Here is a 23,793-nt window from a genome sequence, read left to right on the forward strand (position 1 = left end):
TAATAATTTTTATTTTATTATCGTGTACTGAGGACGTCAAGCGGATGTCTTGACCGAAATATTTGCATTTTAGTCTACATTTTCACTGGCTTGTATAATCCTCGTTTTTTTCTTTTTTACTATTTTTTGTTTTATTTGAAGATCCTCAATGGTTTAAAGCGCTTCCATACAAGCCACGTCTTCAGTTCAGAAAAAGATGAAAGTCGCTGGGTACTAAGCCAGGACTGTACCGCCGATAATCAAAAACGTATCATAGAAATTGTTTGAGAAGCCATTGAGTTGCACCAGCAGTGTGTGGATGAGCACTGTCCTTTCCTCTTTGTTTGTTTTGAATTGTTTGTTCATAATGAAGAAGCGCAGGGATTTCAGCTTTGTGTCCCAGGTGCAGTAAGTGCAGCCTGGAGCCATAATCACTGCAGCTGTTTATTGTGAAACTTTAGGTCGTTTCTGTAGAGGCCTAAAGTTTCACAAAAAAACATATGCAGGAATTCCAGCTTTGTATCTTAGGTCCAGTAAGTGCAGCCTGGAGCCATAAGCACTGCAGCTATTTATTGCGAAACTTTAGGGCGTTTATGTAGAGACCTAAAATTTCACAATAAACAGATGCAGGGATTGCTGATTTGTATCTCAGGTGCAGTAAGTCCAGCCTGGAGCCATAATCACTTTAGCGGTTTATTGTGAAGCTTTAGATCCTTTGTGTAGAGACCTAAAGTTTCACAATAAACAGATGCATGAATTGCAGCTTTGCATCTCATATGCAGTTAGTGTAGTCTGGAGCCATAATCACTGGTGCTGTTTATTGTGAAACTTTGTGTCGTTTGCATAGAGCCATTCAAATAACCTTCTAAATGTCCCCCCGATGTTTCCTGTATTTACCATTAAAGTAAATTCACAATTCTTAGTAATTCTTATCACAAAAAAACAACTCTAACGGATAAGAGAATTCTAGGCTGTTTTATTGTATTCAAAACACTTTCTTTAGTAATATGGGAGTCCTCTGTGAAAAGGGCTTCAACCCCCCCCCCTCCCCTAGACGTACCCTTGTTGCTGTGTTTACCTATTCTTTATGTGTTTGCCTTTTAAGCTGAAATTTCAGTTTAGGCAAGTTTTATGACGAACAGTAAAGTATTTCATAACTGTTAGAGGAATACTAAACTGTTCTGTTGTATTCAAGACACTTTTCTTTTTGTAAAATAGAATTCCTCTAGAAGAAGGGCCTAAACCCCAACCCCTGATTGTAAATTGACAGTTTTAATAGTTCATACGGCATAAATTAAAACTGCTACAACTATCATGGGAACACCCTGCTTATTCGTAGCATTTAGTACACTTCTTATTGTAAAATGGCAAGATATATGTTTTCAAAGATAATACATACAGCAAAATGCCCATGGCTTTTTCTTAGTTGGACTAGTAAAAGACAAACTACAGGGAATCAGGCAGAAATATCACCCAAATCACCCAAAAGTTGCTTCAGAGAAGCAACTTTGCAAAAGGTTCTTGTGTAATACCAAGACACGATTTAAAGTGTGTCATCATCTTGCTTTCGAGAAAGCAGTTTTTTGGTAAAAAATTGTTTTATTTTAAATAAAAATTTTGTTGATTAAAAAAGGCACTAAATGTAGCAATTTCCTGTAAATTGAGCCATTAAACAGCTTTCTTTGATTTTCCAGTACCCCGTTACCAGTGGAGTAAAAACGGAAACGAAAAAAGATGCTTTTGATGCAGAATATTGTGACTGCAGCCGAGGGATTTCCAATGAGGGATTTCCTCAATGTTCAAGCCAAGGGACTGTAAATTTCCTTTATATTGGTTTCGGCCAAGGCGGATCTAATGGTGTACTTTTGTTTCGATCTGACACCATTTTTAGGAGGGTTGGGACTATTTTTTGTTACTATGGGACGTGTTCGTCTTTTACTAGGTCGCAGCTACCGCTGCAACCATGACAGAAGTCCTCTATGAGAAGGGCTTCAACCCCCTTTCCCCCCTAGCTCCAGCCTTGATGCTTTTTCTGCCTGTGCTTCATTATTATTTACAATTTTATATTCTTTTAGGTACTGCCCGAGATGTAAGAAACATCAGCAGGCCACAAAGAAATTTGATATTTGGTCATTGCCTGATGTTCTTGTCACTCAATTGAAGCGATTCTCCTATAATCGATGGTCACGTGACAAGCTGGATATTTTTGTTGAATTTCCCCTCAAAGACCTAGAAATGAATCCGTATGTTATTCAAAAGGGGTATAGGCAGTCAATTTATGATCTAGTTTGCGTTTCAAATCATTATGGCGGTCTCGGATCCGGTCATTGTAAGTAGTGCTAATTTTTATTAATGTTAATTATTTTTATTAGTGCTAATTATTGTTAATTATTATTAGTGCTAATTACTGCTAATTTGTAAGTAATGCTAGTTTTTAAGTATTTTTATTTTGGCAAAGTCTTCAGAAAAGGACCTCCAGAGTGGATGAAAGCTGAACCTGATTGCTACAAATATTGGCATCAGAGATTTCGCATTTTTGAAAAATTCGACGAAGGAATTTTGCTAGATCGAGAAGCGTGGTTTTCGACTACGATTGAAGAAACAGCAAAACAAATTGCTGAGCGTTGTCGGTGTGACTTGGTGATTGATGCATTTTGTGGAGCCGGTGGAAATAATATTCAGCTAGAAATGGTGTGCGAAAGAGTGATTGCTATTGATATAGATCCTTCGAAGATTGAGATGGCACGCAACAATGCAGCAGTCTACGGAGTCGAGGATAGAATTGACTTTATAGTTGGAGATTTTTTTTAGCTTTCGAGTAGTTTACAAGCTGATGTAATTTTTATGAACCCTCCTTGGGGAGGGCCAGATTATCTGAAACAGAAAATATTTGATTTTAGAACCATGCCAGTTGACGTATTCCTAGCTGTAAAGCGTGCTATGGAGATAACCAAGAATATCGCAATATTCTTACTCAGAAATTCGAACCGAACACATATAAGAAAGTTAGCGTTTGGAAGGTCTTATGAAATTGACGAAAATTGGCTGGGGTCAAAATTAAAAACAATTACTGTTTACCTTGGGGGCCTCAGTAAATATCGTCGAAAATACTTCTAGTCACCCGTGAGGTTGTGAAGAAAATGCAAAATGGTTTATAGAAAATGCAGTTTCAAAATAGAGGTGTCAAGAAAAACACATTTGGAAGAAACTAAGGAATCAAAGGATGAATCTAGACAAAAATCACCCGAGGACAGATTTTCAAAAAAGAACCTTGATCATATAGAAATGGACCATAAAAGTTCGAGAAAAAATTATCAATAAGGTTGGACTTCTTACCACCATGTGGGTAACATGTTAACTTGTGTATGAGAAAAAGGCAAACTCTTTCCCAAGCACAAAACAGTAGAAACCCTCCAACATAGAAAACTATCGATGTACTTAGGTTTCATGCCATAGAGTAACATATTTAATTTATTTTCAGAAGTCGTTTTCTTTTAGAGGGCATATAGATAAGGTATTTATTTCAAAATACTTTATATCACAAGCCCAGATTTTAATCTGGAACTTACAATCCAAAACCAATGTATCAATTACTTAATGAGGGCTGGTCATTACTCTATCATTCTGGTGGCAGCAGGAGCGATTGACAACCAACGTACCAATATAGCGTTATTATAGATATGTTGCTCAGCCTCGTACACTTAAGTGGCTTTAAGTGAGTTGCCTTTAAAATTATACCTTGTGGTGCACAGAAACGTTATTTCAGGAAAACTCAGCCACAGTAAAATCCTACCCAGCAAAGCTCCACCCAAATAAAACTGGACATCCCCGAAATTCACAAAAAGTTCAACCTGAAAAAATCCAACCCACATAAAAACTAACTAAAAATATTTTTTTTTTTTTAATACAATTCGTTCGGGTCGAATTGATGCAAGTATTCCTGGAGGATTTTGGGAGACATTGACTATTCGTTTTAATGATGATACTGATTCTCAACAGCATGCTCGAGACAGAAAGGGTACCAACGTCATTTGAAAAAAATTTACAAAAGCAACGTCAATCGAGAGACAAACTGAATAAAATAAAGGAAAACAGGGAGAAAGATCGAAAGATGAAACAGAGGAAAGAAAATCTCATGATAATGATGATGACAGACTGTTCCCATCGTGGTTGCAGCGGTAGCTGCAACCTAGTAAAGGGCTATAATATAGAAAATAACTATAAGAGACCTGAAATATTAAAAACAGCCTCTGTAGTATTTCAAAGAGGTACAAATCATAGGGTAGCGTATAAGGATCAGAAGGAATTTGATTAGTCTTCCAGTTCGAAAACAGATTTTGTATCATTTCTACGCTTGAATATTGGAAAAAATGCATGATTTGATATTATTGAACATTAAGAAACTAGAGGGTAAAGTGAAATAAAAACAGCAAACATCACAGTAGAGCTTGCAACAGGAATCAGATTAACATTTGAGTGGGATCAGAACTTTATTAGATATGCAATACATTTTACGACAAAAAGTGCAGGGTATCAGTCATAGTAACACATGTCTCTGTAGAATCGACAGATAGAGATAACAGTGACTCAATGGAATTTTACTCACAGCTACAGAAAAAAATAGAGAGGGTCCCAGGAGAAATATGGGATTTCTATTCGGTGATTTTAATGCCCAGGTCGGCAGAAATAAACATAGATGGTACCCTAGCCTAGGTAAATTTAGGGTACAAAAAGAATACAGTATTGGTTAAGGACTGCTGCAATCTTGTAGGTAAATTAAATTAAAAAAAAAAACAAGTTTTATCTACTGAAAGTAAGGAGCCCCATTAAAACTTAAAACGAACAAAAATTATTCCATTTATGAGGGGGGCTGTCCCCTTCTCAAAACCCCTCTCTTCATGCTAAACTTTTAAACAGTTTTTAAAAAAAGGTTCATATTCTTATTACACAGCCCTTGAATCGTTCTTAAAAAAAAATAAGACAAAAGGTCGAACTTTAGCATAAAGAGCGGGGTATTGAAGAGGAAGCAGCCCCCTTATATACGGAATAATTTCTGTTCGTTTTAAGTTTTAAACTAAATTTTTTCTAATTTAATTTCTGACCGTTTTTCCAATGATCCCAGGAAGTCCCCCCACGAAAACTTCTCCATATATAGTTCCTCCCACGTAAAATTCTGACGCCGGGAAATTACACCCGGACAATTCGATCCTCGCTGCAAATTCTCCCCTCCCTCGGAAAATTTCTTGCTTACGATTCCACCTTAAATTAAATAAAGAAAACAAGTTTTTTTTAACTGAAAGTAAGGAGTGACATTAAAGCTTAAAACGAACAAGAAATTATTCTGTATATGAAAGGAGCTGTTCCCTCCTCAACGCCTCGCTCTTTGCGCTAAAGTTTTATTGTTTAAAAAAATAGAGTTATGAGACAAAGTCAAACTTTAGCGTAAAGAGCGAGGCGTTGAGGGGACCACGTAGGAGGTTGGACCAAGAGGAACCGGGAGTGGACCGCGTAGGGGGGAGGAGCGAGGCGTAGGGGTTGTTTCCCCCTTTTTTCAAAAATAAGGCAAATTTTGTCAGGCGCGTAGCTTTTGATGGGTAAGACTAAACTTGATGAAACTTGTATATTTGAAATCAGAATAAACAACTGATTCTTTTGATGTATCTATTGGTATGAAAATTCCGTTTTTTATAGTTTCGGTTACTATTGAGCTGGATCGCTCCTTACTTACAGTTCGTTACCACGAACTGTTTGAAATGCTCCTTAGCATACTTTCATCTGCAGAAAGACATGTTTTCATTTAATTTCTGGTGCTTTTTACGGTCATAGGGAATCGCTCCTGTGTGGAATCTCTTACTGGGTTGCTACCTACCGCCGCAACCCTGAAAACAATATTTCACGGGAATCCCCCCCCCCTAATGGAATATTTCTTCCATGGAAAATTTCCCCGTGGAAATTTTCTCCTGGTGGTAATTCCCCATGGAGCCTCTCTCCCGTGGGAAATCCCCCCACGTAAAAATCCCACCGAGAATTCTTACTGCGCAGAAAACTTCCCCGGACAATTCCCCCAAAGCTCTCCAAGAAAAAAAGGGTCGCCAACAAGAAACTAGTACAAATAAAACGAATTCCGTATACGAATTCTGGCAAATCCCCTCCATGTAAAATTTGCCCTATAGAGTTCTCTCCCAGAAACTTCCATCCCAATAGAAAATTCTTCCCATAGGAAATATCTCTCCCCCCCCCCTCAAAAAAAATATCGGTATATTTCCCTATAACAAATACTATATGTGCATAGAATGGGCGAATTTTCATAACTTGCGGCCTTTCCTCCGGTGGTTCTGGAGGGTCAAGTCAGCTCCAAAAACATAGTTATTGTACCTTTCAACTATACTGAACAAAATAGGCTATCTCAAAATTTTTATCAGACGACTTTTCGGAAAAAAAGGGTGTGATAAGGGGGCTAGATTCCCTCCCATTTTTGGTTCAGTTAAAAAAGGCACTAGAACTTTCAATTTCCGTTCGAATAAGCCCTCTCGTAATATTGTAGGATCATTGGTTCGATATGATCACCCCTGGAAAAAATAGTGGCCGGCGTTTATCCCCCTGCAAAATCCCCCTCCCCCCCCCAAAAAAAAAAATAACCGCTGTGGAAAATTAGGCTTTCCAAATTAGAGAATTTTATTTTTTTTCCGTAGGGGGATGGAATTTTGGTGCTTGTGTATTACGCGCCACTCACTCAAGTTCACGCTGTGTAAAATTCGAGAACACACCGGTTTTTTTGTTAGTTTGTTCCTTACTTTAGAAATAAATTTGAGCTATAGATTTGCACAATAGGGGGGGGGGGGGTAAGCATAGCGGGTCTGCATGCAAAATATGTTTGGTACAATTATTCTGCATATTAGATAGATAGAAAAATAAGTGTATTCTAAAGCCAAATATACGGCCAAGAGCACAGTAAAATAACATAAATTAATATAGTGAATGGGAGAAGGGTGTTTAACCCCCCCGAAAAATACCCCCCTCCTTCGGAAAGCAACACCCGCGGAAAATACCCCATCCTTGGAAAATACCCTCGTGGAAAATACCCTACCCCCCCTGTGGAAAATAAGGTTTCTAAATTTGCAACTTTTATTTTAGTTTTTTTCATAGTTTTGTCGAAAAGTGCTAAGAAACAGGAAAAAGAGGAATTTACACACCAGAAGTGTCTTAAAACTTAGAAAAAAAAACACAAATCCATTTGTGTAAAAGACTTCCATATGAACTGCAATTTTTGGCAGTAGCTTTTGCCAAATTAAAAAAAAATTGAAGAAAAAAAAATTAGTCAAACAATCATCAAAATTAAGCTAAACCCTATGGCACCAAAAAGTTTAAGAAGGTTTGGCTATCCTTTGAAAAGATAGTTGGCTTTGGGAACCAACACATTATAAATTATTTCCGTTTTTACGGACAAAAGCGTTGTAAAATTCTACGAGTTGGTTTTTCTTATCTTCTAAGTGTAAAACTACCACAAATCACCATTAACCAATAAATGAAACCCAAAACTAACAGAAATTACAATAGATCGCCTAGTCAAACTCAAAACGAGCAAAAAGTAAGAGGAGTATGGCTGACAACACCTATGTCTTCTTCAGACCAGAAAATTATTTTCACTTTACTTAAATAAAGAAATAAAAAAAACCGTGTATTGTCAGTTTGATATACATATTCTGATATCTATTCCTCAAAATCTTAATACTTCTTTATTTGTTAAAGTCAAAAAAGTGAAAACATTTAAAATGTATTTTGTTTTCAGTAAAGTGCAAATTATTTTCTGGTCTTGAGGGGTTGTGGGGGTTGTCAGCCCTACTCATGGTAATTTTTGCTATTTTGAGTTTGAATAGGTTATTTATTGTTATTTCTGTTCGTTTTGGGTTCAATTCATTTATTTATTAAATAAAATAAAAAACAAGTTTTTTTTAACTGAAATTAAGGAACGACGTTAAAACTTAAAACAAACAGAAATTATTCCGCATATGAAAGGGGCTGTGCCCTCCTCAACGCCTCGCTCTTTACGCTAAAGTTTTTTATTGTTTAAAAAAAATAGAATTGTGAGTCAAACTTTAGCGTAAAGAGCGAGGTGTTGAGGAGGGCACAGCCCCTTTCATATACGGAATAATTTCTGTTCGTTTTAAGTTTTAATGTCGCTCCTTACTTTCAGTTAAAAATAACTAATTTTTTTTTATTTAATTTTTGAACGTTTTTGAATTAATGCAGGTTTTGATTTTGGCTCACCGTACATTAATAATTATAACAAAATTTGCATATTAATTTTACTTTTTTTTGTTAAATGGCTTTCTCAAAACTTGTTTAATTTTATTTACGAACGTTTTTATTAGTAATAAATATACGTAACTTACGAATTAACTTGCGTAACGAACTTCTATATTCATTGATTTTTAATACGTATATTAGGGGGTTCGCCCCCTAGTCTCTTTCGCAACCCAGGGGGTTAGCCACCTTGCTCTTTAAGCTAGAGTTCGAATTTTGTTCCAATTCTTTAAAAATTACCCCTTAATCACAAAGGCCGTTAATCAGAATAAATAGCTCTTATGAAAGTACTAAAAAATCTTTGGCTTAAAAAGCGAGGTATTGACTAGGGGCTGAACTCAATCGTATATGTAATATTTTATGTCGCTTTAAGTTTTGATGTTGCTCCTTGCTTTCAGTTGAAAAACTTGTTTTTTATATTTAATTTCTGATCTTTTTCTTTAATAATGCTGGGAAATCCGACGCCCCCTTCATAGCAATGTCCCTTCCCCCATGAAAAATCCCTTCATGGAAAGATCCTCCCATTTAACCCCCAACCCAACCCTCACCTACCAGAAAAAATCCCCCCTGAAAACGTCTGTATACTTCCCAATAACCAATACTATATGTTAACATTGGGTAAAGTTCATAACTTCCTAAAATCAGCCAAATTTTCTCAGGCGCGTAACTTTTGATGGGTAAGACTAAACTTATGAAATTTATATATTCGAAATAATAATCAAAATCTGATTCTTTTAATTTATCTATTGGTATCAAAATTCCGTTTTTTAGAGTTTCGGTTACCATTGAGCCGGGTCGCTCCTTACTTACAGTTCCTTATCACGAACTGTTTGATGGTGATTTATGGTAGTTTTACGCTTGGAAAATTATTTGAATTTATTTCTATTCATTTTTGGCTTAACGAGGCCATGGGCACCGGCAAGGGGAGCAAGGGGCCATGGCCCCCACCTGGAAATTTGGGGCTATATAGTAATTATAAGGAAACCAAAGGAAAAAAAGCAGAATAGGGAAAAACCATGGAAAAAATTTGTCCCATTATTGGCTACCTCCCAATAAATTTTGACACATAATAAGTAAAAATGTAAGTTTTAATTTGTGACTGAGGTAACCCTAGAAATGTTTCAACAACTTTTTTTTCTATATGATTTGGTTGGAGCAAAAAAAAAAAAAACAACAACAACAACAACAAAATTCTTCATAGTAATGAATGGTAAGTAAATAATGATCTTTCCATGGGGGAAGAGACATTGCTATGAAGGGGCGCCGGATTTTCAGGCATTATTTAAAAAACGATCAGAAATCAAATAAAAAAAGTTTTTCAACTGAAAGTAAGCAGCAACATCAAAACTTAAAACGAAGAGAAATTATTACGTATAGGATTGGGTCTGCCCCCTAGTCAATACCTCGCTCTTTAAGCCAAAGATTTGTTATTACATTAGAAAGAGCTATTTATTCTATATTAACGGCATTTGTGATTAAGGAGTCATTTTAAAGAATTGGAACAAAATTTGAACTTTAGCGTAAAGAGTGAGGTACTGACTAGGGGGTGAATCCCGTAATATACGTATTAAAAATATATGAATATAGAAGTTCGTTACGTAACTTAATTCGTCGTCATCCTCAGCCCTGCCATGAAATTTCTGTGGGGTGGCAAATACTGCTAGGATTTTAGTTTTTAGCAATTTTTAATGGTAATATTTTTCTTTTTCAATTATATGAAGTACTTCTATGTATTTAAAAAATATATACATGTAATTTACTTATCGATAAGAAAATCCCATTATAGAGGTTGTGATGATTTCATTTATGTAGAAGATCAAAATTCTCACATAATTGCCATCCATCCAAACAATTATACTCCTTTTCATCCATCCGAAACTCTCTAGAAGCAATGTTAACAAGGACTTTTCACCAAAATTACTATTCATCGCCAATTTTTTGAGTATATTCAAATTTTATCCAAAATTGAAATCGCAAATTTAAACGTAGAACGGTACTAATCAACGTACAGTTGTTGATTTACACATTTTAAAAGCAATTGACCAGGGATTTAAGGGACCGATACCTCAAATTATATTTTGGTTAGGCCTTGGTATGATTTGGAAAACAATCAGAAATTATATAAAAAAGAGCTTTTTAACTAAAAGCAAGGGACAGATTTGAATCCTATTTTAACATATGGAAGTCTTTTACACAAATGGATTTGTGTTTTTTTTTCTAAGTTTTTAAGACACTTCTGGTGTGTAAATTCCTATTTTTCCCGTTTCTTAGCACTTTTCGACAAAACTATGAAAAAAACTCAAATAAAATTTCCAAATTCAGAAACCTTATTTTCCACAGGGGGGGGTAGGGTATTTTCCAGGAGGGTATTTTCCAAGGATGGGGTATTTTCCGCGGGTGTTGCTTTCCGAAGGAGGGGGTATTTTTCGGGGGGGTTAAACACCCTTCTCCCATTCACTATATTCATTTATGTTATTTTACTGTGTTCTTGGCCGTATATTTGGCTTTAAAATACACTTATTTTTCTATCTATCTAATATGCAGAATAATTGTACCAAACACATTTTGCATGCAGACCCGCTATGCTTACCTTGCTCAATAATAACCAAAACTCCATAAAACGGAATTGTGATATCAATAGAAACATCAAAAGAATTGACTTATAATGCTGAATCCAAAAATATTAGCTTCATTCATTAAGTTTAGTCTTACCCATCAAAAGCTACAAGCCTGAAAAAATTTGTCGGATTTTGGGAAAAAGGAAGAAAGACCCCCTTGAAGTCATATAAAATTAATGAAAATAACATAGATCAGATTCAACGTATTAAAAAACCCTACTGTAGACGTTTCAAGCTCATATCTGCAAAAATGTGCAATTTTGTATTTTATACCAGAAGATAAATCACGGATGCGTGTTTGTTTCTTATTTTTCTATTTGTTGTATCTTATCGACCCAGTAGGCCTAGAACGTTGGGATAGGGCTCATTTTCATGGAAATGAAAAGTTCTTGTGCCCTTTTCAAGCGACCAAAAAATTGGAGGGCAACTATGCCCCCTCCCACGTCACTTTTTCCCAAAATCGCCCAATCAAAATTTTGAGATAGCTTATTTCTTCAGCATAGTTGAAAGGCCCGATAACTATGTCTTTGGAGATAAAATGACCCCCTACATCCCCTGGGGAAAGGTTTTTTTTCTTAGAAAAATCGCCCTTTATTTTATTTGTTATTGGGAAGTATGCATACATTTTTTAGGTGGGTAGGGGAGGACGAAATTTCTGCTGGGAGAATCTTAAATATTTTCCAGGAGATGAAATTTTATGAAGAAATTTTACGCTGGGTGAATTTGCAAGAAATCCTATACGAAATGTCTTTATACTTCTTCCTTTCGCTTTACTGATTCAATTTTACATGTGGAGATGCTAAGGGTAATTGTTCTGGATAAGTCTTAATCAGAACTTAATCGTCTGGAGAATATTACCTTGCGGAGGGTGGCTTGTCAGTGGACGTTGAGCCAGGTATCCTGGCATTATTTAAAAAACGATCAGATATAAAAAACAAGTTTTTCCAACTGCAAGTAAGGAGCAACATTAAAACTTAAAACAAACAGAGATTATTACGCATATGAGGGGCGTTGCCTCCTCTTCAACATCTAACTCTTTGTGCTAAAATTTAGATTTTGTTCCCAATTCTTTAAAAACGATTCCCAAACCCAAGGCTCGTTTAATTAGAACAATAAGCAACTTTTTTTAAAGTGCCAAAAATCTGTTGCTTGAAGAGCGAGGTGTTTAGGAGGGGGCAATCGCCCTCACATATGTAATAATTTCTTTTTGTTTTAATTTTTAATGTTGCTCCTTACTTTCAGTTGAAAAAAATTGTTTTATTTTCTTTATTTAATGAAGATTAGAGACAATTTTCTAAAGGCAATAGATGTCAACTAAGGTAAAAGTATTTAAAAAGGAAAAAAAAGTAAGTAGTTACAAAAAATACAGAAAGCAATAGCCTACTTACAAAAACTAAGATACAAACTCCCAGCATTAAGTTCTGTTGAGCAATGCCGAAGCGTTGGACAGATATTTTTAACCATATCGACAGTTGTGAACTTGGTTATCAAACACTAAAATATTTAATGCCTTTAAATATTCTGAGTATGTAATTCATATGTCGTCCCTCTTTGTACAGGCCAATGAGCCTTTGAGGGATTAATAACATGTAATATTACATGTGTATTTAATGAAGAATAAAACTTATCTTATCTTATCTCTTAAAAACTCAGTGTTTATAAAAAGTAACGCATTATCAAAATAGTTTGTTCAAAGTAAAACTTCAAAATTAAGAATAAGAAAATCAAATAAAAATATTTAATTACATATTTTTAATTTAATTTTGATTGCCAAAAGTCAGTATATTTGACACCTTTAAACTTCATAACTATAAAAAATTAATTTTTTTTCAAAGTGACAACTAAATAAATACCACCATCACTGCTGGAAAAAAAATTGATAATCAAACACAAAAAACGTATCCGTTCAGGGTGAAAATACAGAAATATAGCATTCCGTCCAGGGGAAACATTTCTGATTATTTCTGTGGCTTCATAAATCAGCTCATGAGTACTCTTGCAATGCTATCAAAAGTTTACGGCATATTTTTACCGAAATCGCCCTTATTAAGTTGTTTCCTTGTTTTTTCAATAATTATGCAAACTTTCTTGTGTTCTAATAACTACACTAATTACTAATAAGCAAATATATATTTAAGATCACCATAAAAAGCTGATTCTTTGACTGAATGATATCAATACTTAGGCTCTTATACTTTCGTTATTGACAAGGATCGTTAATTACTTACCCTTCATTACTATGAAGAATTTTTTTTTTTTTCCAACCACATCATATAGAAATTTTTTTTGTGGAAAACTTGTTAGGGGTCACTCAGTCACAAATTAGAACTTATGTTTTTCCCTATTATGAGTCAAAATCTATTGGCAGGCAGCCAACAATGGGGCAACAAACATTTTTTCCATGGTTTTTCCTTATTGTGCTTTTTTTCCTTTGGTTTCCTTATAATTACTATATAGTCCCACATTTCCAGGTAAGGACCATGACCCCCCCCCCTTCCCACCCCCCTTGCCGGTGCCAATGGCCTCGTTAAGCCAAAAATGAGTAGAAATAAATTCAAATAATTTTCCAAGCGTAAAACTACCACAAATCACCATAAATAAATGAATTGAACCCAAAACGAACAGAACGAACAGGGGGGGGGGGGATTAAAGACCCCCCCCCCCCTCATTCACTATATTCATTTGTGTTATTTTACTGTGTTCATGGCCGTATATTTGGCTCTAAAATACACTTATTTGTCTATCTATCTAATATGCAGAATAATTGTACCAAACACATTTTGCATGCAGACCCGCTACTCTACAGTATTCTCTGATACGTTGAATTTGATGGTGTGATTTTCATTAAAGTTCTTTGACTTTTAGGGGGGGGGGGGTGTGTTTCCCCCTTTTTCAAAAATCTCGCAAATTTTTTCAGGCTCATAGTCTGTGATAGATAACACTAAATTTAATGAGTATTATATATTTGGAACACTGTATATATATTTAGCAGTAAGTTTACCGCAGATGATTTCTGGCTCTTCATTCTCAGTGCGAACAAAAAACTCCTCCCAATTCTTCATACATTAGCGGGTTAGTGTATAGGCATCAATCAATGAGAAATGGTTCGAAATTGAATTTTCTTAATTGCTAAAGCAGAAAAAAACTTGGTGAGCCGGCCAAGTGGTTTGCATCTGTCACATCTCACAGGTATGACTTAATTTATATACAAATTATGACTTAATCTATTATTTATATACAGTGGACTTAACTCATACGCCTATATAGGATTTCTAAAAAAGGGGGCGGAGGGTTGATGAAATTTGTGAAAATAAGGAAATTTTTTTCTTCTAAAAACTGGTGGAATAGATGTAATGGTTTCAGGGGCGGATCCAGGATATTTTAGGGGGGGCGCAAAATAGGCTGATTCGATAAAATTACGCTAGGAGCAAGTTTAATTAATGCAAACTTGCGTTAATTAGGTAAATTACACTACTTTAGACTACATTAGGGGGGGCGCCTCGCCCCCTCTTGATCCGACACTGGATGGTTTATCATTTTTGTTTTTCACTTCGTGATATTTATTTTCTCAGATTGTAGTTCCTGTGTGACTTGAAAAAGACTAATTACCTGTTTTGCGCACACGTGCATATTACGAAGTAAAATTTAAGAATCGGGAAATCGAGAGACGTACCTATCAAGGAAAATAAACTAGCAAGTAATTATTTTAGTTTTAGTAGTTTAAATATTTAATTATCTCTTTTTTTGAACAAAGGGGCAAAATTTTTTTTTCAAACTTGTGTTTGGTTATCTCCTTAATGAGCTCCTCAGTACTACAGACAATAAAAATCAAACCAATATCAATAAACATATGTGAAAAGTGGAAGTGACTATATATAATTTAGCTGCAAATTTACATTCATGCCCACCACGTAATTTCCCTTTGAGAAAAAATTGATAAAACTTTTAAAACTGAAATATCAATGCGCAGCGCCAAATATCATAATCAAATGTCATCGCTTTATGGCATTTTTCACTCGATGCTCTTGGATGTATACAGTAGGTTTATCGTGAGAAACCCTAAAAGTAATACACGAAAGAAATACCATCCAATTAGACCCTGGATTACGGATTATATTCTGCCATGTGTGAAGAATATAAACCACCTGTAGGGCAAGGAAAGACGCTGTCCCAGCTTAGGGTGGCTCGAGGAGTATGATCAATACAGGAAAGTCCTTCGGAATGTGTTACGAAGAGCAAAGCGTGGCTACCTGCAGCAAAAACTGACGGAAAGCGGGAAGGATGGTCGAAAAGTTTGGCAAATTATCAACTCGGTTCTACGGCCAACCACTAAGTCTTCCATATTACCAGCGAAATTGGTCGTGAATGATGAAGAAATTACAGAACCTACACAGGTTGCCGCATCGCTGAGTACATTTTTCGCAAATATCGGCAATACCACAGCAAATTCCGTCGGGATACCATCTAAATCATACAAAGAATACCTTGGCCCGAAGTGTATGAAATCAATGGCAGTGAGTCCTGTAACACCAGGTGAGCTCGAATTACTCGTAAAAAATTTGAAGGGCTCTTCTGCTTCAGGTTTCAACCTGGTCCACACAAAAGCACTGAAAGCAGTAGTGACGACCATTGCTGAGCCGCTAACTTACCAAATCTTTCATTAGATAAAGGGTTTTTCCTGAAATGTTAAAAAAGGCAAAGATAATACCTCTTCACAAAGGTGGAAGTCATACAGAGACAGAAAATTATAGACCAATCTCAATCTTATCAGTTTTCTCGAAAGTCTTTGAAACGCCAATGAAAAACCAGCTTTACCAATATTTAGAGGCCAAAGGCTTTTTTAACAGCCGCCAATTCGGGTTTAGGGCTGGCCATTCAACCGAAGACGCCCTTACTTCACTAAGTTTATTCGTAAACAGAATCCTAGATTCGGGTGCTTTACCTGCAGCAGTGCTTCTAGATATCAAGAAAGCGTTTGATAGCATGCACCACGAAATATTACTAGGAAAGCTGGATCATATTGGAGTTGGTGGCCAAGTCCTAGATTGGTTTAAGTCTTACCTGGAAAATCGTCGAATGTACACAGGAAATGACCATACAAATGATGTCGTAGTTAACTGCGGGGTGCCACAGGGCTCTAAATTGGGACCGGTATTGTTTCTTGTTCATGTAAATGATCTTCAGCAAGTACTGACTCTTGCAAGTCGTATTCCTTATTGCTGCAAACTATTTCACCCACAAACGACACCGGGGTCTATAGTAGAAGCCGAGGACGAACTAACGGTATTTGCGGATGATTTACTTATGGCAAGCTCAGAATGGAGCATCAAGTCTCTCAAAACGAAGCTACAAGACATTCTTGAAGAAACGTACCTCTGGATGGACGCAAATCGTCTAGTCATCAACATTGACAAATCGAGTGTTTTATTTTTTTCACGTATAGATTCGCTGGCCCCTGATGTGATTGGTATTGAAACCTCTCGTGGACTTATCAAGAGACCAGAAAAAGGACACGTTCGTTACCTAGGGATTTTAATCGACGAAAACCTCTCGTTCAGACACCATATAGCAAGTGTCGAGACGAAGCTTTCAAGGAACCTTGGAATCTTGAGAAAAGTCAGTCACCATTTCCCTAAAAAAATACTGATTCTGATTTACAATGCTGTTATAAGGCCTCACATTCAATATTGTTCTACAGTTTGGCAATCTAATTTCAAGACACATTTACAGAGACTAAACTCAGTTCACAATAAAGCACTTCAAATTTTAGGCCCAACACGGAACAGACTATCAATGGCATCACTTTATAGACTATCTTGCACCATTTTTTGTTTTAAATATTTTTCAGGAACACTCCCTTCACCATTTAGAGGCCTATTAAAACTAGCATCACAAATCCAAAGCTTAAATACACAATCTTCATCAGACATTTACATACCCCCGACACCGACAGCTAGGTCAGAATTTTCTCCTAGAATTGCGTGTGCTAGAGAGTGGAATGCACTTCCGCAAGAGCTGAGGTCATATAGGTCTCTCGGCTCCTTTAAAAAGAATGTGAAAAAATATCTAAAAGATTAAATATTTATTTACTAGATTTATTTTATTATTATTATGCTTAGAATTTTTCGATATTATTATTAATTATCATATTTTAGTTTGATACTTCAAGGGGTGTGAGCGGAGGAGAAGTTGTGTTAAATTTATTGTTATTTGATGGCGGTTCGGGGTGGAAATTGAAGAGGATAGGAGGCCACACTGTATTTAGAGTGTGCAATTATTACGGGCCCAAACGTGCATCAATGCACAAGGAACTAAGTTAAGTGTATTTTTATATATATTTTTTTGAATTAAAACCCATATTGAACTGAACTGAACTGTTCAAATAAAACTTATTTTTAACTCGATTATCGTTGTAAATTCATTCTTTGTCTTTCTTTACATTCTTAAACCAATGTTATATTTACCTTTTGCATTATTGCAGCCCACTATATATACATTTATATAAATTTATATACAGTGTTACAGCCATACCAATTATTCTCCTTTCATTTTATATTCTTTAATAATAACTTCTGGTCGTTTTGAGTTTGAGTTATTGTAGGCTTCTATTTCTACTGATCTTAAGTTTAATATGGCCTTTACTTTTCTTAAAAAAAACGTTCTATATATATATATATATATATATATATATATATATATATATATATATATATATATATATACACACACACACATATACACATATACACATACACTATTAACATATATACATATATACATAATATAAATATATATATACATAATATATAATATATATATATATATATACATAATATAAATATATATATATATATATATATATACATATATATATATATATATATATATATATATATATATATATATATATATATATATATATATATATATATATATATATATATATATATATATATATATATATATATATATATATATATATATATATATATATATATATATATATATATATATATATATATATATATATATATATATATATATATATATATATATATATATATATATATATATATATATATATATATATATATATATATATATATATATATATATATGAATATAAGTATATATATATATTTATATCGGCGCGTACAAACAGCTCCTCTCATTTGATCTGCCATCAGCGGTCCAATGACCCTGGAACACGTATTTTGGCAGAAACTTTCTCAAAATACCTTTGAAACCAACTTGAGATTTCAAAACTTACTTTTAATTCCTAAAAACATCGAATGATAACATTGCACTACTAATTACCGATTTTCATATATGTATTGGAATAAATTAATTTAAGATTAGTTTCTTCTAAATTTAGTGTTTCAACGTTGAAGCCAAGTTTCGCGTTCAAGAGAAAACTGACTTGTCTACCCGTGAAAAGATCTAATGTCGCTTATGTTTTTACGTTCTCTGGAGTACTCGCACCTCGGTCTGGGTTTTTATAATGGGTGAGATAGGGACAGATCATACTGCCTATTATATAAGCCGATAAAGATCAGTATAAGCCGATTCTTTTGATGGATCTATTGATATCAAAATTTTGTTTTTTAGAGTTTTGGTTACTATTAAGCCGGGTCGGTCCTTAGGGTCCTTAGGGTTCTATAGCTTTTAGGGGGTCTTTTCCCTTTTTTTCGAAAATCAGCCAAATTTTCTCAGGCGCGTAACTTTTGATAAGTAGGACTAAACTTGATGAAACTTATATATTTGAAATCAGCATTAAAATCTGATTCTTTTGACGTATCTATTGGTATCAAAATTCCGTTTTCTACAGTTTCGGTTACCATTGAGCCGGGTCAGTCCTTACTTACAGTTCGTTACCACGAACTGTTTGATAACAATCTAGTTATAACCAATACACTATTTGGTATACATATTGTACTTTTTCGACTCGTTTATCGCTCCAGGATTGCTTAGAGTATGACCATTATCGATTAAATCTGAACAATTAAAACTCTTTCGACCACAGTATTTCTATCAAAACACATGAAGACACATTTTTTAAAATAGCATTTGATTTCCTTTGAATTTGACTGTAAGAACCTCTGTACTTGATGAGCACTAAATCAGAGACTCGGTTTAAAGACCAAGAAAAATCGTCACAAGAGGCAATATTCCGTTTACTTCTGTTCCAAATTACAGCTGCTATAATTCTTTCTGCCGAAGAGTACTTCCTCAAGAACGGGGGTAGCGGACTATTTGATAATACCGAAGGCTCAATAGTCCAGAAAATCTACGGAAAAAAATCGACGATCTGGGACAAAATTGCAATATAAATGATTTTTATACCGTTTTGTAGAGAAAAAAAATTCTGTACACCATACCAAAAGTCCCCGAGAATCCCTTTCGCGGAACAGGGTGAAAAACGGGGGAAAGGGAAAAATCCAGGGGAAAACTGGAAAATCTACGACCGGTAGTTTTTGATGCTGAGACTGGCATTCCTGATGCTCTTGGGTCCAAAAAGATCGAATATACGTTTTTTTTATTGCTGTGTAATAAGTCGTTCCCCCGTATCCCCACATACACGGGGGAAAGAGGAGGTAAATAAAGATCCTATACAGCAGTCTCCAAGACTTGTTTTCGGGGGTTTCCCGGTGCGAGAAGAATGAATATGTTACTTTGATTGCTTTGTAATTAGCGTTTACCTCCGTTTTCCAGTTACTAGGAAAAAAGAGGGGGAAATCAAGATATCCTCTAAATGAAAAAGATAGTCAGACGGCTCTACAGAATTTGGAGAGGAGACAAAGGTCCGTCAACTCAGTTTTAAAATCCTCTAACACTGTTTTGACGAAAGTTTTATATTCTATTCCCTGGTGCTTCTCTTTTCCTGTTTGCTGGAGATTCATCACGTACTGGTATGTTCAATTGGTCAACCAATAATGCAGGCTTGCCGTCCCCAACATTTGCTCGCTCCTTTACAAGTATACCTTGAAGTCCAGCAACATCAGCAATCTGGTTCATGTTTTCTCATCGAGCAGCTGAATAGGCTAAGTTTTCTACTTCTTACTCTGAAGTGCTTCGATTCAAGCGTTTTACCGCAGTAGCTCATGGTACAGAATTTCCAGGGATGACTTCTAGAACTTTCATCCAGTTCATTGGCGACAATGTCGACCACAACATTTGCACTATCGACGGAAGAGGTACTTTCCATGGGGTGGACATGTTAGCTGCTGCCACACCAAGCCTACCCAAATTTCCAATCATAATCCCAAGAGCAGTTGTAAACCTTGAAGTACTCCAGCAAGTTGGACAAGTGCCTTTCTTCTTCTACAACAGGAGAACAGTCTTGTGTACAAACCCATCCCGACCATCACCTTCGACGATGAGATCGATAGCATTGACCTACTATGGCATGCAAGCTGGATACATGACTCGAGACAGGTCAGATGAAGCATATTTATGCAAGCACTTCATCATAGGTTATACAAGGGTATTTCGTCGATCGTTTTTCGGCCAATAGTCGACCATAATCCCTCCTATCTTATTTGTTTATACACGACTTTACATTTTGCCTCCGATAAAGCACGCCAGCACGGAATGGTAACGGTTGTGACTTTCGACCAGTCTTTGTACATGAAAGCGCTGAACATCATCAATGCTGAGCCTGCTGATAGTCATCTCAAGGCAGCAGTTCCAATGATTGTTGGTCTCCATTGCCGGATGAGCTTTCTTGGAGCGATCGGGCACTTGATGACGGAAAAAGAAATATAAGAGGTGCTCGAATACTTGTATGCCGGTAACACCATTAAGCATATTCGTACCGGTAAGGCTGTTTCAAGAGCCATGAGAGCGCACGAGCTTATAGATTCAGCATTGCAGATCACTCTCATTTGCAAATCGTACTTTTTCGTCTGCACCGATGACATACGTTCGAGTCATCAAGACTTTATGAAAGATCTTGCAGAAGCTTCGGCAATATGTATAGCTCTACTGAAGGGGGAAGTAACTCTTAAAGACGCATCCAATGCAGACGTAGTGCGTCGAATCCAAACATGAATAACGGAGTTTCAAGACACGCTGCAGAACAACAGCACTGCAAAAATATGGCTTCAGTATTCAGAAATGTTCGGAGTGCTTAAGAAGGCCATTAGGGCAGAACCGACCGGAAAAGGGTGCATTATCTTCAAGCACTCTCTGAGATGCTCATTTACGTTGCAGCTGCTGGCCACGACCTGGAAACGAAATCGGTGAGAGTATGAAGCTGCAAAGGAAGAAGGGGGACTCCTTGCGGAATCCCAACAATACACAAATGCTTGTCCAAGCCGGCCTCGCTTTCCTTCATGCAGAGGGATGCGGACGTTCTGATTGTATTAACAGGTGTTAATGCGGCCAAGGAAAGGGTAACCGCAGTAGTCGGAAACGACACTGATTTATTAATCCTTCTCCTCTATCTCTTACCTGCAGAAGCCAGGGATCTCTACTTTGAAACCAGTACCAAGTCAAGAGCACTGTCAACTAAATACTGGCACATCAACTTTATCAAAGATCACTGGAACAGGTTTGTCACTCTATTCTTGTTGACCACACTCTTCTTGGTTGTCACATGACGTCCCGTTTGTTTGGGATAGGAAATCAGGCTGTCCTGCCATTCTTGAAAAGCCATGAAGAATTTAGGAATAACTGTGAAGTATTCCTTAATCCGCACTCTATGAAGAAAGAAGTCCAACAAGCCATTGAAAATCCTTTGCTTTCACAAGGCTAAGAAAGCGAGGATCTCAGCAAAGCTAGGTACACGGTTTTTCTTAAAAAACTGAACAGCTCAAAGAAATCAATTTTTGTGAACCCAGAGAGACTTTCACCAACAACATCGGCTGTGAAACTTCATTCTTATAGAGTCTTGTATCAGATAAGGGAATGGCGTAATACTGCGTCAGAACTCGACCCGAAAGACTGAGGTTGGCGGTTACGTGACGGACGCCTCACTCCGATCATGAGAGACATCGGACCTACTCCGCCTCACCCGCTAAATGTGATTCGATGCAGCTGCACACGATCCAACTGTGATAGCTCACGCTGTAGTTGCTAACAAAATGGATTGCCTTGCACACTTGCTTGCAAAGACTGCCAAGGGATTGCGTGTTCTAATATAGACGTTTTTGTTGATAACGATGAAGAAGACGATGTTTAGTACAAATCCTTGATCTTATCCTTTTTAGTTCAATCAAAACCGTATTTATCTTTTGCTTTGATTACCGAAGTTACCTGATTTGCTTCATTTTTTACATTTAGTTTTATCTTATGTTTCTATTAAAGTCGAAGTAAATCTGCCCATATACTCCGAAGGCCCGATGCATCGTCTCCCCTACGGTGAAAACACTGCAGAAAAGTAAGATACGAATCTAATGGCATGTTTTTTGAAATCATCGAGTCAAAAAACCTTGGGGGCAACATTTTGACCAGCCCTATCGCACAACTCTCAGGGATATTGTTTTCCCCCTCCCCCTTGCCCACTAAAGGTGGAAATCGAACCGACCGAAGTCCAGCGATAAAACAATATAACTTTCTTTTTTCGAGTTCTCCGCGCAGAAAAAGAGCAGACGTGATATTCGAGGGCACAATAAATCTGCCCCTGAGTTTTTCCAATTTTCCCCCTTTCCCCTGGTTTTTACCCTGTTCCGCCAAGGGGATTTTTGGTATGTTGTACAGAATTTTTTTCTCTACAAAATGGTGTAAAAATCTATTATATTGTAATTTTGTCCCAGAGTTCCGTAGATTTATTGGACTACAAGCTATTTCCCGGAACAAGGTAAACCACGAAAAAAAAAAGACGTCGAGAAAGCTTATGAGGTGGACTTTTGTGGTCATTAAAATTTCACATAAAATCATCGCAAGTAGAATAGAGGTATAATAGAGAATAGAGGTAATAGTAAGCTAGAATAGAGGTATAAGCGCATTATTGCCCCACACATTACCTAACCCCTATATTGCATGCGGTGAATGCGCCTCTGAAAGACCAAAAAATGGAGTTTTTGTTTTAGAAGAAAAGGCGAAATATTATGTTTGTTTGGGTGCAACAACTATTGTGTCTTTGTAAAATATCTCAGCTATACAAGTATTTAAGAAACATACCCCAAACAGGGAGATCATCGATGTACATCTGATACCAATAGTGGTTCTTTACAGCATAGATGAAGGCGCGCAAAGATTCTGACGTTAAAGTAATTTCACAATAAGCAGTTTTCGGCACATCCTCTAGAAAAAAAAATCTCTTTTGACAAACGACAAAGACAGTAGAAAAATAAAATAAATGAAAGGTTATAAACAATGCAACGTAATTTTTGAATATTCATCAGAAGAATTCAATCTAAAATTTGTAGAGAAACTAAAGGTGATTTCCACCGTATTCCAATGTCCGTTCTATCAGAAGACAAAAGATCATGGTCCTAATACAGCCTTCTTTTAATATTGTCTAGCCTCAAAAACGCAAGGTGTCCGGAAATATCCCTGAAGTCAGAGTTTCTGCCATGGAACAAAATATTCAAATTAGCTTTTCAGAGGACAGACATGCTAATTCAGGATAAAAATCATGAAAAAGGGTATTTGTCTTTTTCTTATAACTGATTTGTCATTGGAAGAACGATGGAAAATAACCTTAGATATAATAATATATAGGGAACAAGGTGACCAACAAAATACAATATAAAAAGAAATGATAAGGAAGGAGAACATGCTAAAAAAGAATTGTTGTGTGAAAATAACCTCAGAATTTTTTTTCATATCTAGGGAAGGGGCAGCAAAAGAAACCAGGGGGGGGCGCATGCCCTTTCAAAATTGGATCCAATGTTCCACCGCTTTATCCTATGGGCGTAATAATTTTTCCAATCTAAATATTATTTTA

General features: G+C 36.1%; 1 protein-coding gene across 1 annotated transcript in view; it reads right to left on the reverse strand.

Moving 5' to 3' along the window:
* Positions 1–23,793, reverse strand: part of TM9SF3 (transmembrane 9 superfamily protein member 3) — a 696,120-nt gene that overhangs the window by 577,835 nt on the left and 94,492 nt on the right. Inside the window, exon 4 of the mRNA XM_089100609.1 lies at positions 23,025–23,147. Coding sequence (XP_088956735.1) covers positions 23,025–23,147 — 123 coding nt within the window. The remainder of the gene's footprint in view (positions 1–23,024; positions 23,148–23,793) is intronic.

This window comes from Artemia sp. Qi Xiang Cuo, chromosome 2, assembly GCF_049724085.1.
Source record: "Artemia sp. Qi Xiang Cuo chromosome 2, ASM4972408v1, whole genome shotgun sequence".
NCBI lineage: Eukaryota > Metazoa > Arthropoda > Branchiopoda > Anostraca > Artemiidae > Artemia > Artemia sp. Qi Xiang Cuo.